The sequence below is a fragment of the Sceloporus undulatus genome, chromosome 2 (genome assembly GCF_019175285.1).
Source record: "Sceloporus undulatus isolate JIND9_A2432 ecotype Alabama chromosome 2, SceUnd_v1.1, whole genome shotgun sequence".
Taxonomy (NCBI): domain Eukaryota; kingdom Metazoa; phylum Chordata; class Lepidosauria; order Squamata; family Phrynosomatidae; genus Sceloporus; species Sceloporus undulatus.
In genome coordinates this window covers 13,300,326-13,315,253 of record NC_056523.1, presented here as the reverse complement: position 1 = coordinate 13,315,253, position 14,928 = coordinate 13,300,326, and the positions used below count along the sequence as shown (strand labels likewise).

Below are 14,928 nucleotides of genomic sequence, written 5' to 3'. Positions count from 1 at the left end.
AGGAGCTCCATACAAAACAGAACAATCCACCATCCCCTCACCCAGCTGTCCATTATCCATGGCCCAATAATCCCCACACAACAATATAATAAGGCTGCAGCAGAGGAAGACAACTTCTTCCTCTGCTGGTTCCTCTGCTGCTTCCTCTTCCTCTGGGGGTTGGACTGGATGGCCCTGGTGGTCTCTTCCAACTCTATGATTCTATAATTCTACACGTCATTCCTCTGCTGCGCACACAACCATTCAGGACCTGCCCCAAGCCCTCCTGCGATGGTGTGCAGGTGCGCAAGTGCGCAGCTGCAAACAGAGTCCGTTGGCTGCCAAATCCCTGGGCAAAGATGCACAGCTACACTGGTCTCTTGCTGCCCAAGGAGCAGCCTGGCAACAGCAACAGCAGCGGTGTCCCTCAGGGCCTTGGAGGGGGCAGGATGAGGAGGTTTACCCACAGGTAGGCTTTATGGAGTGCCGCTGCCACTGACACACCCCTCCCCGCCTTCTGCTCAGGTGTTTCTGGTCTCCTTCGGGATGCTGCAGACAGAGTCCATTGGCTGCCAATAAGCCCATAGTAAATCAAAAATCCACCAAACAATTACTGTATACCTTTATTGGGCCAATCAAAATACATAATTACATGTTGCAAGCTTTAGAAGCTCCACTGGCTTCTTCATCAGGAAGGTGTTAAAAACCATAGAGGAGGGGGGGAAATGAAGATGTTAGTCATAGGCCTGCATTTTTCTGTTTTTTGTTCTTGTGACATGTTGGAGACAGGTTGGATTACAAAGAACCATCTAAATGAATGTAAGTCTCCAGGACCAGAAGAACTACATCCAAGGCAATAATCTTTGAGAATTCCTGGAGAACAGGAGAAGTCCCAGCAGACTGGAGGAGGGCAAATGTTGTCCCCATCTTCAAAAAGGGGAAGAGGATCCCAACAATTATCATTCTAGAGCAGATAATTAAACAGAGAATCTGTGAACATCTAGAAGGCAATGCCATAATCACAAAAAGTCAACATGGGTTTCAGAGAAACAAGTCATGCCAGACAAACCTGATCTCTTTCTTTGATAAAATTACCAGCTTGGTAGATGAAGGGAATGCTGTGGATATAGTATATCTTGATTTCAGTAAGGCCTTTGACAAGGTTCCCCATGACATTCTTGCAAACAAGCTTGTAAAATGTGGGCTAGACAAAGGAACTGTTAAATGGATCTGTAATTGGTTGACCGGCCGAACCCAAAGGGTGCTCAACAATGGCTCCTTTTCATCCTGGAGAAAAGTGACCAGTGGGGTCCCACAGGGCTCTGTCCTGGGCCCAGTGCTATTCAACATCTTTATCAATGACTTGGAGGACAGAATTGGGAACATACTTATCAAATTTGCAGATGACACCAAATTAGGAGGAATAGCTAGTACTCCAGAGGACAGGATCAAGATTCATAGAAAGGTGAGCCAAAGCTAACAGAATGTAAGAAATGTAAGGTACTGCACTTAGGGCAAAAATTTTTTAAAAATTTAAAAAAAATTAAATGCATAGATATAGGATGGGGGAAACCTTGCTTAAGGAGACATCGTGTGAAAGGGATCTAGGAGTCCTAGTAAACCACAAGTTAAACATGAGTCAACAATGTGGAAGCTAGGGAAATAAATAAATTAATATTTGAAGAAGCAGTCAAGTGGTCTCTAGGAAGCTCCAATGTTTTTGTTTACTTATGGAATGCTTACCTAACTTGTTTGTTGAACTATACATTCACATATATTCAAAGATGCAATGTTAGTCTGCAAAATCAGTGCGTAAAGAGATCTTGTAGCACCTTTGAGACTAACTGAAAGAAAGGAGTTGGCAGCTAAAGTCTACTTCTTCAGAGGCATTTGGTCCATAGGAAACAGCTGGAAGTAGACTGAAGTCTACGAAAGCTCATGCTTCCAACTTCTTTCTTTCAGTTAGTCTCAAAGGTCTCTTTACATACTCATCCACATATATTGTTAGTTTTGAACAAAATGTTTGCTGGAACATGTTGAATTCTTTTTTGTGGTGCAGGGAATCTGTCCCTATTCCTTCTACACTATATCTGCTCTGTTACCATATTTTCTGTTAAAGACATAATGCCCAGGAGGAACACATCTTGATTAACCAAGACATTATAAACCCTGTACAGTTAGGAAGATTTCATTTGGGGGTGGCAGACTTCTTATTTGGTGAGCAATGCCCTCAATTTCCCTTCCATCATAACTGTACCCCTGTAGCTGTCTATTTGTGCTCTGCAATGGGATCAAGAAGACAACTGAAAGCCACCTTGCACAGGTGTGCAGAGAGAAGACATAGTAAGGAACTGCATACCAGTTAGCCCCATTTTCACCTACAACTGAAATGATCATCACACAATCCCTGTTCTTGGCATGATCACATTAATGAAAGAAAGTGGATACATACCATTTTGAGAACACACTCTACTGCAATAGTGCAACCAGGCACTATTACATTAATGTGGTTTTACAAAAAAATAAAAAATAAAATAAATTAAATAAAGTTTTTTTTTTAAAACGGGAGAAACATCAGGAATAAATCCTTCTAGAACATGGCCACATAGCCCGAAAAAACCACAAAACCCCCAAACGGGCTGTTCTGGTATAGTGAATGGGAGGGGGACTGTGGAGAGAAGGAGCCACTGACACCAATGCCCAATCACGGAACTACCATAGGAGTAATTTACCACACTTGAGGACTTGTGCTATACCAGCACAATTGGGAGCGTATTGATAGATTTTTCCCACTAATGGCAAGGTGCAGACTAACCACACTTGAAAGACAAGGCACCAATGAGAGGGAGATAGCACTGTGTGATAAATATAACCAAAAGTGCTATTGACCAATTTTTACACTGGTTAAAAAGCCACATGTGATAAATTCCTGAAACCAACCTGTACCTCTGTATTCTCTTTAGGATTTAATCAATAGTTCTCTGGAGGTTCTGAAGAAAGAAAAGGGAAAACTTCTAACATACAAATCAGAAACAGAAAAAGAAAGCCAGGACTTATTGGTAAGTTTGATTGTTACAAGAAAGGAAGCAGGTATCTGTAACAAAATGAAATATAAAATGCAGAAAAGTCAATAGCAACAAGGCACTTCTACTTGCTAGAATATCTATTATTTCCAGTGGCCTGATGTAGCACAATAAATGCTTCAAAAAGGGACATTCAGAAAGTGAATCTATGTTGTTCCGAATGATATTCTATATTTATAAAAATTGAAACGTGCTCCCCCCCCCAAAAAAAAACTTAACACACCAATGTGGACCAAGAGATGTTTTAGATCTACAGTCGACCCTCAGTATCCACAGATTCAGCCATCAATGACTTGAAAATATTTTGTTAAAAAACAAAAAACCTCCAAAAAGCAAACCTTGATTTTGCCATGTTAAACAAAGGGCACCATTTTACTATACCACTGTATATGATGAGACTTGAGTCTCCATGGATTTTGGTATCCATGGGGTGTCCTAAAACCAAATCCCAGCAGATAGCAAGTATCTACTGTATAATTTCCAGCAGCCCTACCCAACAGAGCTCACGGTCAGCGGGATTATGGAAGACTATTTTCACAGTCTGAAAAGTTCTTGTGCACTTTTTAAAACCATTGCTTTCTTTTGGGGAACAAAAAAAGTAGAAGCACAAACCAGTGCAAAAGCAAACAAGATAAAAATGCAATGTAAAGGACAATAGAACAGCTGTAAAAACAGAAAATGCCAGGGCTCCTTAGAACACAACAGGCTGTGTCATCTTGCCTGCATCTCCCTGCCAAAGTAATACTATTCGTGTCAAGTAAAAATATATAATATCATGTGTATATTGAGAAATAAATATTTATTTTAATCATTGTGCCCTAGTGTTACCACAGAATGATATGAGGAGGCATACTATGCTTCTAAGAAAGCATTTTGAGAAAGCAAGGACAAAATAGGATTTCCCATTTTCCTAATTAAAAATATATTACAAAATAAAATACATTTCCACTCAACTAAATATGACTCACTTGAAACCCTCACTGGTTGAAAAATCACTGATCTGAAGGCAACAACTCCTTATTGTACACCTTTTGACACTGTTTAAATTGACCAAGACAAACTTACCATTCACAAATGTAGTGGTAACTAATCATTACCATCCTTTTCTCCATCTGCTTATTGTAGAAACAAACAGAAGCAGAGATGGAAAAGACAGTGGCTGAATTTAGACTATTACGTCAGTTTCTGGAAGAGCAAGAACAGCTTCTGCTGTCCCGGATGGACGAGGTGAAGAAGGAAGTTTCAAATAAAAGAGACAAGTATCTAGCCAGGCTATCTGAGGAACTCTTCTCTCTTGAAGGTCTTATCCAGGAAATGGAGGAGAAGAAGCAACAGTTGGCAAGTGAACTCCTGCAGGTAAGAAAAGCAGAAAGGGGCCAAGCTCCTCTCTAGAGCAAGGTTGGTTTCCAAATCTCTAGCACCACCAAATCTGGAGCACCACCATATGTAACAGAACCATCGACCTGAGCACCTTTATTCTGTTTACAAAAGGAATAAAGAGGCTTAGGTTGATGGTTCTGTTACATCTGAGAGGATCAAAGATGAACAAGATTGTGCATTTACTTATAGTGTAGAGCAAAGTACAGGGGGCTCTTCTTATCGGGGGTGGGTGTGTTTCTGTTCCAAACCCCCCCCCCCACACACACACATATGGCAAAACCTAACATCCCATGGTATTCAAGGGTAGCGTGCGCATTGTGTCCTAATGCCTCCCTTAACAGTAGTGCCCATGTCTTGCCTTTGGGGCTTCCCAGAAGTATCTTCTTGGTCTCTGCTGGGGACGAGATAGTGGATTTGATCATCTCATCCAGCAGGGTTTCTTTTATGTATTGCTTCCAAGCTGAAACCAGTCATGAGAAGTTTCTTAAAATAAGAAAATGGTAAGAATATATGGAAAGGCATAAGAAAAACTAGATTACTTCATATATTAGTGTATACATCTAGAAATTTTAGTGAAAATATTTAGTTATAAAACCTGGATAGTGTAAGTACTATACCTTAACTCTTACCAAAAAGGACTAAGCTCATGACAAAAGGCAAGAGCTTAGTCTGTTCCAGGAGAACCTAAAGAAGCACTGACCCCTCTCCTGTCTTAGCCACAACATCACTAGTCTTTTTGAATGCCTGGTTGAGAAAATAGCAGTGGTGGCGACTCTTTGACCGCATTCCCACTATAAATTAAAGTGAATTGCTGATCAGGTTATATGATTGTAATTCCCATTTGAAACCAGTTCCAATTCTACTTTGCAAAAATTGATACAAGATCCGATTAATCGGTTTTGGAACTACTCGCCTCACGGATTGCAAGTAGTTGTAAAATCAATCAATCAAATCTTCTATCAATTTATTTAATATATATAGTTCCAAAGCTGGGCTGCACAGGCTACCGCTTACGTCACTGATGATGATGATATGCATTTTGAAGCGGCACAAACTAGTGAGGACAACAATAGTGCCAAAAAAGAAGGGGATACAAAGAGATAATGAAAAGATCTGCTTTCATAGTGGTAACGACGGACCTTTTGGAATCGATTTACCAACACAAAGCGAAGGCTAATCACACATCAGTTTAAATGTAAGTGGGAATGAGCCCTTTGATGCTTCCCCTCAAACGAGTGCAGAGAGAATAGACAGACTGGTGTTTCTTTTAGGTTCTCCTAGAACAGACTAAGTTTTTGCCTTTCATAGCTCTACTCAGAAAAGGGGATGATTCCTTTTTTGATATGAGTTAATAACGTACCTTAAGTCTTGCCCTTACATTCTTTTTGTCATGTATGCATTTTCTTAGCCTCACCTGTACCTGGTTGCCTCCTGCACACATTGCACAGCCACCATTTACCATTGTTCCCTCTTCATCCATCCACCCTTTAATATGATCACAGTTATGCCTACCAGAAATTTGTAAGTTCTTTGGTATCAATTTGCTTTATTTTGTCCTTTACATCCTTTGTTACATGCCCCTAAGTTTTATCCCCGACTTATGCAGAGTCATATCAAAATCCATAATTTTGGCCCCAAAACCTGCCTTCAGCTTATACATGAGGTTGACTTATACACAAGTATATACAGGTATTTTCTTTTCTGCGAGACCAGTCACAGAAAAATGAGTTACAAAAAGGGAATAAGGAGCCCTGCCTCATTTGCAGTACAGACCCCTTGTTAGGTACTCCTCTCTCAGCTCCTCTCTTTTGTGAGATGCAACCAAAAATCTCCTCAGCCTTCCTTTGTAGGAGTTTTTATTCATTTTACTCAGTCTTTCAGTGGCATAAACAAACAAACAAACAAACAAACAAGCTTCATTTATATACCGCTTCATACCACCTAAGCAGTGTCTAAGCAGTTTACAACTGTAAGCTAATTTGCCCCCAACAATCTGGGTACTCATTTTAGCGACCTCGGAAGGATGCAAACCTGAGTCAAGCTTGAGCCCTTTTGCTGGTCTTGAACTCGCAACCTTGTGGTTTTGAGTGAGTGGCTGCAGTACAGGCATTTAACCACTGCGCCACCAGGGTTCCTTAAGCTCAGGCATTATAGGTTTTCCAGGAAGCTGGTGCTCGGAATCAATATGAAAGACGATCATAAGTGAAGAGAAAGTATTTATTAAAGAAATTACATATCTGAGAGACGGAAAGATGATTTGCTACCTATGGCCCGGTACAGACAGGCCTCATTGCACATCTTGAGGCGTGCTAGGGTTGCCTCGGGGTGTTGCTTACAGACGCCCCACAACCCTAGCACGTAATCTGTATGTCAAAATGGTGGTGCCCTGTACAGATGGGTGCCACTGTTTTGATGTGATAGACACTTACCGTCTGCACATCATGGCGCGATACTGACGTTGTGAGTGCGCCATTGGCTCACTGCGGCATCAGTATCATGCCACAAAAAGAACCCGCTTTTTGCAGGTTCTTTTTCCGCTGGCAGGAAACTGTGTGGTTTGCCCACTGCGTTTTCCCCCGGCGGAAAACTAGGCACCGGCAGACCGCCCTTTTTGGGCAGTCTGTACCGGGCCTATATCTACTTTTCTAAGAAAGAGACTGAGAATGAATGGTAAAAGTGAAGTTAAATAAAAGAACAAATATACAGTAAGGATGTGACAGATCAGACAGGAAAATGAATGAACATATCAAGGCAACCTGTCTACTTGTCTGTGGGGCAGTTGTTGCCCAGAAATACATACAGTGAACAAAGAACTTTATTGCACGGTCCCAGGAACAGTCCCATTGCGTTCTAAAAAGGGGGCGTTCTGGGAACGAGATGGGGCTAAGAACAGAGTTTACTGCACTCTGGAACGCCGCCGCTGCCGCCAGACATTCCAATCACGTCCTACATCCGTTACAGGGGGAGCAAAAGCGTTCTCAGAAATCGCGCCCCCTGGAACAGATGTAGGATGCGATTGGAACATCTGGCAGCATTGGCAGCATCCCAGAGTGTGGTAAACTCTGTTCTTAGCCCCATCCCGTTCCCAGAACGCCTCCTTTTTAGAATACAACGGGCTCATTCCAGGGCCCGTGCGATACAGTTCAAAGTCAGTATGTTCCTGGATATTACAGTAGGCCGTGTGTATCCACAGATTCTTTATCTGTGGATTCAACCATCCATGGTTTCAAAATATTTAGGCAATCTTTGATTTTTGCCATTTTATATAAGGGACATCATTTTACTATGCCACGTATATAATGAGACTGAAGCATCCATAGATTTGGGGGGGGGGGGGTTCCTGGAACCAAACCTCAGCGGATATCAAGGGCCCACAGCACTTCTTTAACAGATAATTTCGTACTAGGGAAGTATATAGAAAGAATATGTTAGGTTCTAGGAATAATTTTTTCTTTCTCCCTGTATTATCTAATTTTCTTATGATTGCTATTTTGATGGCCAACTGTATAGATACCAAATGAATACCAAAAGTCTTTGTTTCTCCATCTTCCTTCACCATCCTCCCAGTGCTGATACAGCTTTAAAAAAAGACTTTGCAAGTAGACATATGATGAGGAAAAGGCTGGTGTCACCCAAAGAAAGGTGGAAGGGGACTGGGAGGGGGGCACCAACTATCAGTGTTGATGAAATTAGCTTTGCAAAAGGTTGGGTATCCTTTGGGATCTTTTGAACCTGTATATACCAGTAATAACTGAGGACAACCCCAGGTTTGGGTGAATTAAGAAGGTTTTAGTTGCAAAAATGCAGGGTGAATTCACACACACCATACCAATTCATGCATATGCAGCATCCAGAGCTAACAAAAAGAAATATGGAAGTGGGATAGCACTGTTTGAAGGAGGAGTGATAATTACATGTCCGAAGATCAGACCACGGAAAGCAGGGGAGACTAAGGGTGACACAGAACTACACGGAGTGCAGTCTGGGACAGCTGTATGTGTGCTGTATATGCACACATGCCAGCTGTGTCCAAAGAGGATACGTTTTGAGACCAATATTTATACCTGATAATTAGCCTGTGGGTGTGTGCTAATGATCTCTAGTACTGCAACAAAGACCTGATGGCTTTCCCAGGAACTGATCATGGGATTTTGGGCTGGTTGATGGCTTTAACTTTGGAGTTACAAAAACAATAATTGTATCAGGACAACCTCAGGGTGACTGGTCAGGCTGAGATGGCTGGGAACATGGCAGGGGGGCAGACAGAGAGGTTGGCTCACTGCTTTGATGCAAGGAGATCCTTTATCTCAAGGTGCAAGAGGAAATGTAGATGTCATGAGGAAAGGAATGAGCAGTTAGCAGCTTTTTTCATAATGTTCAATGATATTCAGTAAACACTAGATATTGTCTTTCATCTGTCTTTTAGGAATAAAACCAATGTGATCCCCCTGTATCCAAGATTGTAGTAGTCTTTTCATTATCTCTGCTAATATTAAAGCAACAATTTTATAATTAAAATTTAGCAGAGAGATTAACAGTTTTGATTGTATTATTACCTGGATCCTCCACATGCCTTGGATCTTGCTCCTTTTCTTCTGGGAACCTAACCTAGGGCCCATTCCCACTTACTGGAAAATCTGTTGCCTGAACTGATTCCTGAAACTGATTCTGAAAAAACATGGTTCCCACTATGTTTGCGCCAGTTTCAGGAATCGGTTCAGTGGTGGGGGAAGTTTGATGGCCCAGCCCATTTCTGGCCTCTCCTGGCCCCAAAATTCCTGGCCCAGCCTCCTTACCAGCTTCTTTAGCTGCTGACCAGCTCCCCTGCAGCCTTTTTAAAAGTTTCCCATGGTCGGGGAGGCCAGAAGGAGGTCACAGAGAAGCCAGGGGAAAGCCAGGAAGGAAGTCACAAGGCTTCCAGTTCTTTGTGACCTTCTTCCGGCCTCCCCAACCATGGGAAATTTTTAAAAAGGCCGCAAGGAAGCTGGTAAGGAGGCTAGGCCGGGGATTTTGGGGCCAGGAGAGGCCGGGTAATGTCAGATTCCCCCTGGGCAGGGCTGCCACTGAGAACCAGGGCAGATTCAATTCCGATTCGAATCCGCCTGGTTCCCACTTGGGATGATTTGATTTATTTCTAAATAAATCAATTCTGCCCAAAAAACCACCCCATTTTCCCAACATCTTTTTGACATGGGTTAAATGGGCGAAAATGGGCAAAAAGCATGAACCTTTCTGAACCGATTTCTAAAATCAGATTCATTTGGAATCATGCCCATTTAACCCGGACCACGATCCAGATTTAAATGTAGTGGGAATGCGGCCCCAGTGTTCCTAAAGTATTGTGACCTCTAAGAACATGTTGGCTCCAAATATGAAATATGAAATATGGGGACCCCAAATATAGGGTGTACTAACGCAGAGGAGCAGAAAAAGAGAAACTTCTTTGTGAGAGGCCTAGTATGCCTGTACACCTGTAGTCTGTTGTTCACATGTGATTATACTCTTATCCACTTCCAGCACCAGCAAGAGAATGTAAGTAGACCAGAGTGCCTTCTCTGAACAGTGGCACATGCCAGAGACTGAGTTCACTTTTCTTTCTCTCTCTTCCCCTGTAGGATGTGAAAACTGCCTTGCAGAGGTAAGGGGGTCTCACTCATTTTCATTAATACCATATGATGTTTTGACTGTAAAGCAGGCACCACAATTGGATTATTTTTGAGAACTCTGGCTGTAGCCCATAGAATCACATAGTTGGAAGACACCCCAAAAGCCATCCAGTCTAACCTCTTGCTATGCAAGAAGATATCATCAAAGCAACCCCAACAGATTGCCCTCCAGCCTCTGTTTAAAAACATCCAAAGAGGGAGACTCCACTACTCTCTTAGGCAGCATATTCCACTGCCAAATAACTGTTATGATCAGGAAGTTGTTTCTAATGTTTAGGTAGAATCTCTTTTCTTGTAGCTTGAATCTACTGCTCTGTATCCTGCTCTATGGAGCAACAGAAAACAAGTTTGCTCCATCCTCAATATGACATTCCTTCAGATATTTAAACATGGCTACCATGTCATCTCTTAACCTTAACATAGGAGTTCTGACATTGCACAGGGGAGATACCCAACATGTGGAAGAAAGTATGTGTCCTGAAGTGGCTGTCACGAGACAAAGCAAAGCCCTAGTGGCTGTTTTGATCTCACAAAAAGGCCAGTGAATTCATTTGGTGCAGTTCATGCCTTGATAGCTTGTTTAGATGAATTGGTTGGTTCATTCTAGTGTCAACCACTATGATGACCACTCCATTCAGTCACTTGAACCATTAGCAGACTCTTGAGGTATCTATAATCACAAAGGGCCACGTGTTGCAGGTGTGTCATTTTCCTGATCATCTTTCCACAACTGTATTTCCTTTAGGTTTTTCATAATCCAAAGAGAGACTGTGAGGACTCTTTTACTTCAACTAGCAACATTAGTCCTTTTTTCCATCCCCATACCTCCCTGTAGCATGTAGGAAAAGAAAACTGTGTGAGGTAAATGTCATTGCACTCAAAAAATTAATAGCTGTTGCAGTGGCATCACTAGGGGGATGCAGGGGTGCAGATCACACCAGGTAACACCCTAAGGAAGGTACACCACTGCTCCTCAGACACCTGAATTTGGGTAGAAATGGGCTTTGGCATTCACCTTTACCTCTTTAAAATGATGAAGAGATGGGGTGAGTGGGGTGAGGCTCCATGGGAGGAGAAAGGAGAGTCCCCAGGGTTTTTTAAAAATAAAGTGTCAAATTTTAGTTTTTTAATACTTTTTAAAAAATATATTCTTTAAAATATCAAATTTTACCAAATGTTCAATTGAACCACATGGGACTATGCATATGTAAATACATTTATATTCTGTGTATGATACTGACATTTAAAGATTTAAATTTAATTTTCCTAGTTGTTTATGTCACAACGATGTATTACCATTACATTCTATGATATATGGGAATTACAATTTATAAGTAAATTAGTACTCTGTATAAAAACATTACTAAGGACTCGGTATAAATTTACAGTTGGCCCTCCGTTTTCGTGGAGGATCTGTTCCGGGTCCCCTCCCCCCGCAAAAACTGAGGCTTGCACTTATTCAAGCCCCATAGGTGTGTGCCATTGCAAATAGCAGAGATCACCCCTCCACATATATTCAAGGGTGCAGATCCGCGGGTTTAGAGGGGGGCAACTGTAATTTTCCTAGTTGTTTATGTCATGACTAACAGTATGGGAGGAGATGAATTTGAAAGGGGGGGGTTGACACCATCAGTTACTGCACTTGCTGACACCAAATCCAGTGATGCCACTGGGCTGTCATTCTGGAGTTTTCTTCTTTCCTTCATTTCTTTTATTTTTCTCCACTCTCAAATTATGGATTGCCTAGGTGGCAGTTTAACCTACTTCAACTTTTTTTTTCTCTGCCAGAAGTGAGGAGAATGTGCCATTTGAGAATCCATTGGCTTTTCCTCCAGAACTGAGGTGGAAGTTCTGGGACATTTGTGACATAAATCCTTTTCTAGTTGCTGTTATGAAGCAGTTCAAAGGTAAGGAAGAATGGCTGAAGGATTTCCTCCTGTCACTGTCTTAGTTCAAAAGTAAGGAAGTAATTTTTTTGATGTTGTCACTAACCTATAGCAAAAGAGCTTCATTTTTAGTAGCCTAATTGTGATTTTCTGTCTCACAGAGTACCCTAGATACACTGTTGCTTTGAGGCATTGTTAGGATGGAGGAATGGTGGGTCAACAAAAATATGACAACCTGTGTATATCTGAAATTAGGGGTTGTGTGGTGGGTTGTTGTTGTTATTATTATTATTGCTTTCAACATATATTTTTAGGACTACGCTGAACCATCATTTCCTTGGACGCTCATCCACCCAGGGTCACAAAATTTGCAAGAGTATTGCCATCCTCTAGCTCACCACTTATTCATATTATTCAAAAATATATTAAACAGCAGTGGTGTAGTGTGAGAAAGTTCCACATATTCCTCTCCTTCCTATGTTACATAGAATGGGACCTAAGTATCCATAGATTTGAGCCTCACTTGACGGCAAGCCCGCATTGTCCCCAGTCGCAACATGTGCACGTGGGTGCACCAACCTTAAGGGACAGCCCCCATTGCCCTCAGTGGTGGGGCGTGCATGTGGCTGTGCCACCATTAGGGATGATGGGACTTCCTCTGAAGTCCCATTGTCCCTAAAGGTGGTGCGGCTGCATGCACTTGCCACCACTGGGGGCAATGGGGGACTTATAATTGTCCCTACTGGTGGTGCGGCTACATGCATGTGCCGCCACAGGGGACAACAGAGGCTTACCTGAAGTCCCGTTGTCCCTATTGGCGGTGCAGCCGTGTGCTTGTGCCACCATTGGGGATGACGAAGGCTGTCACTTATGGTAACACAGCCACATCCACGCACCACCATTGGGGACAATGGGACTTGAGCATCCGTGGATTATGGTATCTATGCGGGTTCTGGAATGGATCCCCTGAGGATACTGAGGTCCCACTGTACATTTATACAACTCACTTCACTGTATGGTTGATGACACTTCGCCATGTCTGCTTCACCACACAGCAGCATGGTGGAGCCTGGCAATCCCCACCCCCACTCCTTTGTTGGCTACTCTTTTTGCAGCACTTATTCATGGATATTACAATTGTTCCTCTCAGTTCTGACACCTTGTGAAAACTTGAAGCCTTGATCCGTGCTTTTTATCCAAGGAGAAATTTCTCTGGCTTTGCTTTGTGAATGAAGATTCAGGAAGGACTCATCCCACGCTTTGTACAAGCGCATTGATGACTAAAAAGGCCAATCTGAGATACACAAGTCCAGTTGCAGAAAGCACAGCGGAAAATCTCCTTGGGTGATGTTTCTGGGTTGCAGTTCTTTCTGCGTTGTCGTTTCTCTTCGAGACTCTTTCGGTGTGAGATTTCAAAAAAGGCTGCAGCATTGTGGATAGTGAGTCTCCATGCCTCCCGATGTGAGGCCAGGGCAGACCATTGTTGGTGATCAATTTGACCAAGCCTGAGATGTTGTTTCAGGGAGTCCTTGTATCTCTTCTTTGGGGTGCCCCTCTTACGCTGACCCGTGGCGAGTTCACTGTAGAATACTATTTTGGGGAGGTGATGGTCCTTCATTTTAGAAACGTGTCTTGCCCAGCACAGCTGTGTCCTCAATAGTATGGCCTCAATGCTGGTGATTCCTGCTTGCTCAAGGACAGCAACATTCGCCACATAGTCAGTCCAGTGTATATTTAGAATTGTGCGTAAACAGCGCTGATGAAAGCGTTCGAGGAGTCGTAGGTGTTGGCGATAGGTGACCCATGTTTCAGACCCATAGAGGAGAATAGACAGTACAATGGCTCTATACACACTGATTTTTGTGCTTTGCCTCATGTGTTTATTACTCCAGATTCTTTTGTGAAGCCTTCCAAATGCACTATATGCCTTTGCCAGTCTGTGATCGATCTCTTTATCAATCTTGGCATCTGAGGAGATGATGCTTCCCAGGTAGGTGAACTGCTGGACGGACTTGAGCACAGATGTGCCTACAGTGATGTGGGGATGGTAGTGTTCTTCCTGAGGTGCCGGCTGATAGAGAAGTTCCGTTTTCTTCAGACTGACTTCCAGTCCAAAGAGCTCTGCAGCTGTTGCAAAACAAGATGTTAGGCGCTGCAGAGCTGCTTCCGTATGGGCAACGAGGGCAGCATCATCAGCAAAAAGCAGCTCATGGACTAGGTAGTTTAGAGTCTGAGAGCTTGTTCCCACTTAGGATTTGATACGAATTAAAATAAAACGTTTTTAATAAAATCGAATTAAAATAACACAGTTGTTATCCCGCTTTCAGAATCGCTTTATTCATCGTTCCCATCTGCTTGTTTAATTCGGATTTTTTACCTGCAAGCGTTCAGTAAGCGTTCTCACTTGGCATGAAATCGGTGTTTAAATAAAGCGATTCTTCTCCTCCATACCTTATTTGGAGTTGTCAATCAATACTACGTCAGAATGACGTAACGTTAACCCGCATTAATCTGAATCGATTTATCTGTGACATCGTTTCCATCTCTGTGACCGTTTCTGATTCGATTTATTGTTGGCGGTTTTTTTTTTAAAATGGACCAATCAAGGCGCTTAAACGATCAAACGTCATAAGCGCTGTCTGCCTTATTATATACATTTTCCCTCCGAATTTAGTAGGAAACCCAAGCTCTCTCCAGAGGAACTATGGGATAGGTTTTCCAGGGCAGCATCCCTGCTTCATGTCTCCTCAGACAGCCAGGCAGAACCCCTTCAGAGAGCCCACAGAGATCAATGAGAAGGAGGCTGCTGGCAATGCGAATTTAGTAGGAAACCAAAGCTCTCTCCAGAGGAACTATGGGATAGGTTTTCCAGGGCAGCATCCCCGCTTCATGTCCCTTCAGATCAATGAAGGAGGCTGCTGGAAAAGCAGGGAG

General features: G+C 42.6%; 1 protein-coding gene across 1 annotated transcript in view; it reads left to right on the top strand.

Annotated features, from left to right (window-relative positions):
* The window catches only part of LOC121923761, a 61,919-nt gene that overhangs the window by 3,843 nt on the left and 43,148 nt on the right, over positions 1 to 14,928 (top strand). Inside the window, exons 2-5 of the mRNA XM_042454499.1 lie at positions 2,943 to 3,038; positions 4,188 to 4,418; positions 10,058 to 10,080; positions 11,897 to 12,015. Coding sequence (XP_042310433.1) covers positions 2,943 to 3,038; positions 4,188 to 4,418; positions 10,058 to 10,080; positions 11,897 to 12,015 — 469 coding nt within the window. The remainder of the gene's footprint in view (positions 1 to 2,942; positions 3,039 to 4,187; positions 4,419 to 10,057; positions 10,081 to 11,896; positions 12,016 to 14,928) is intronic.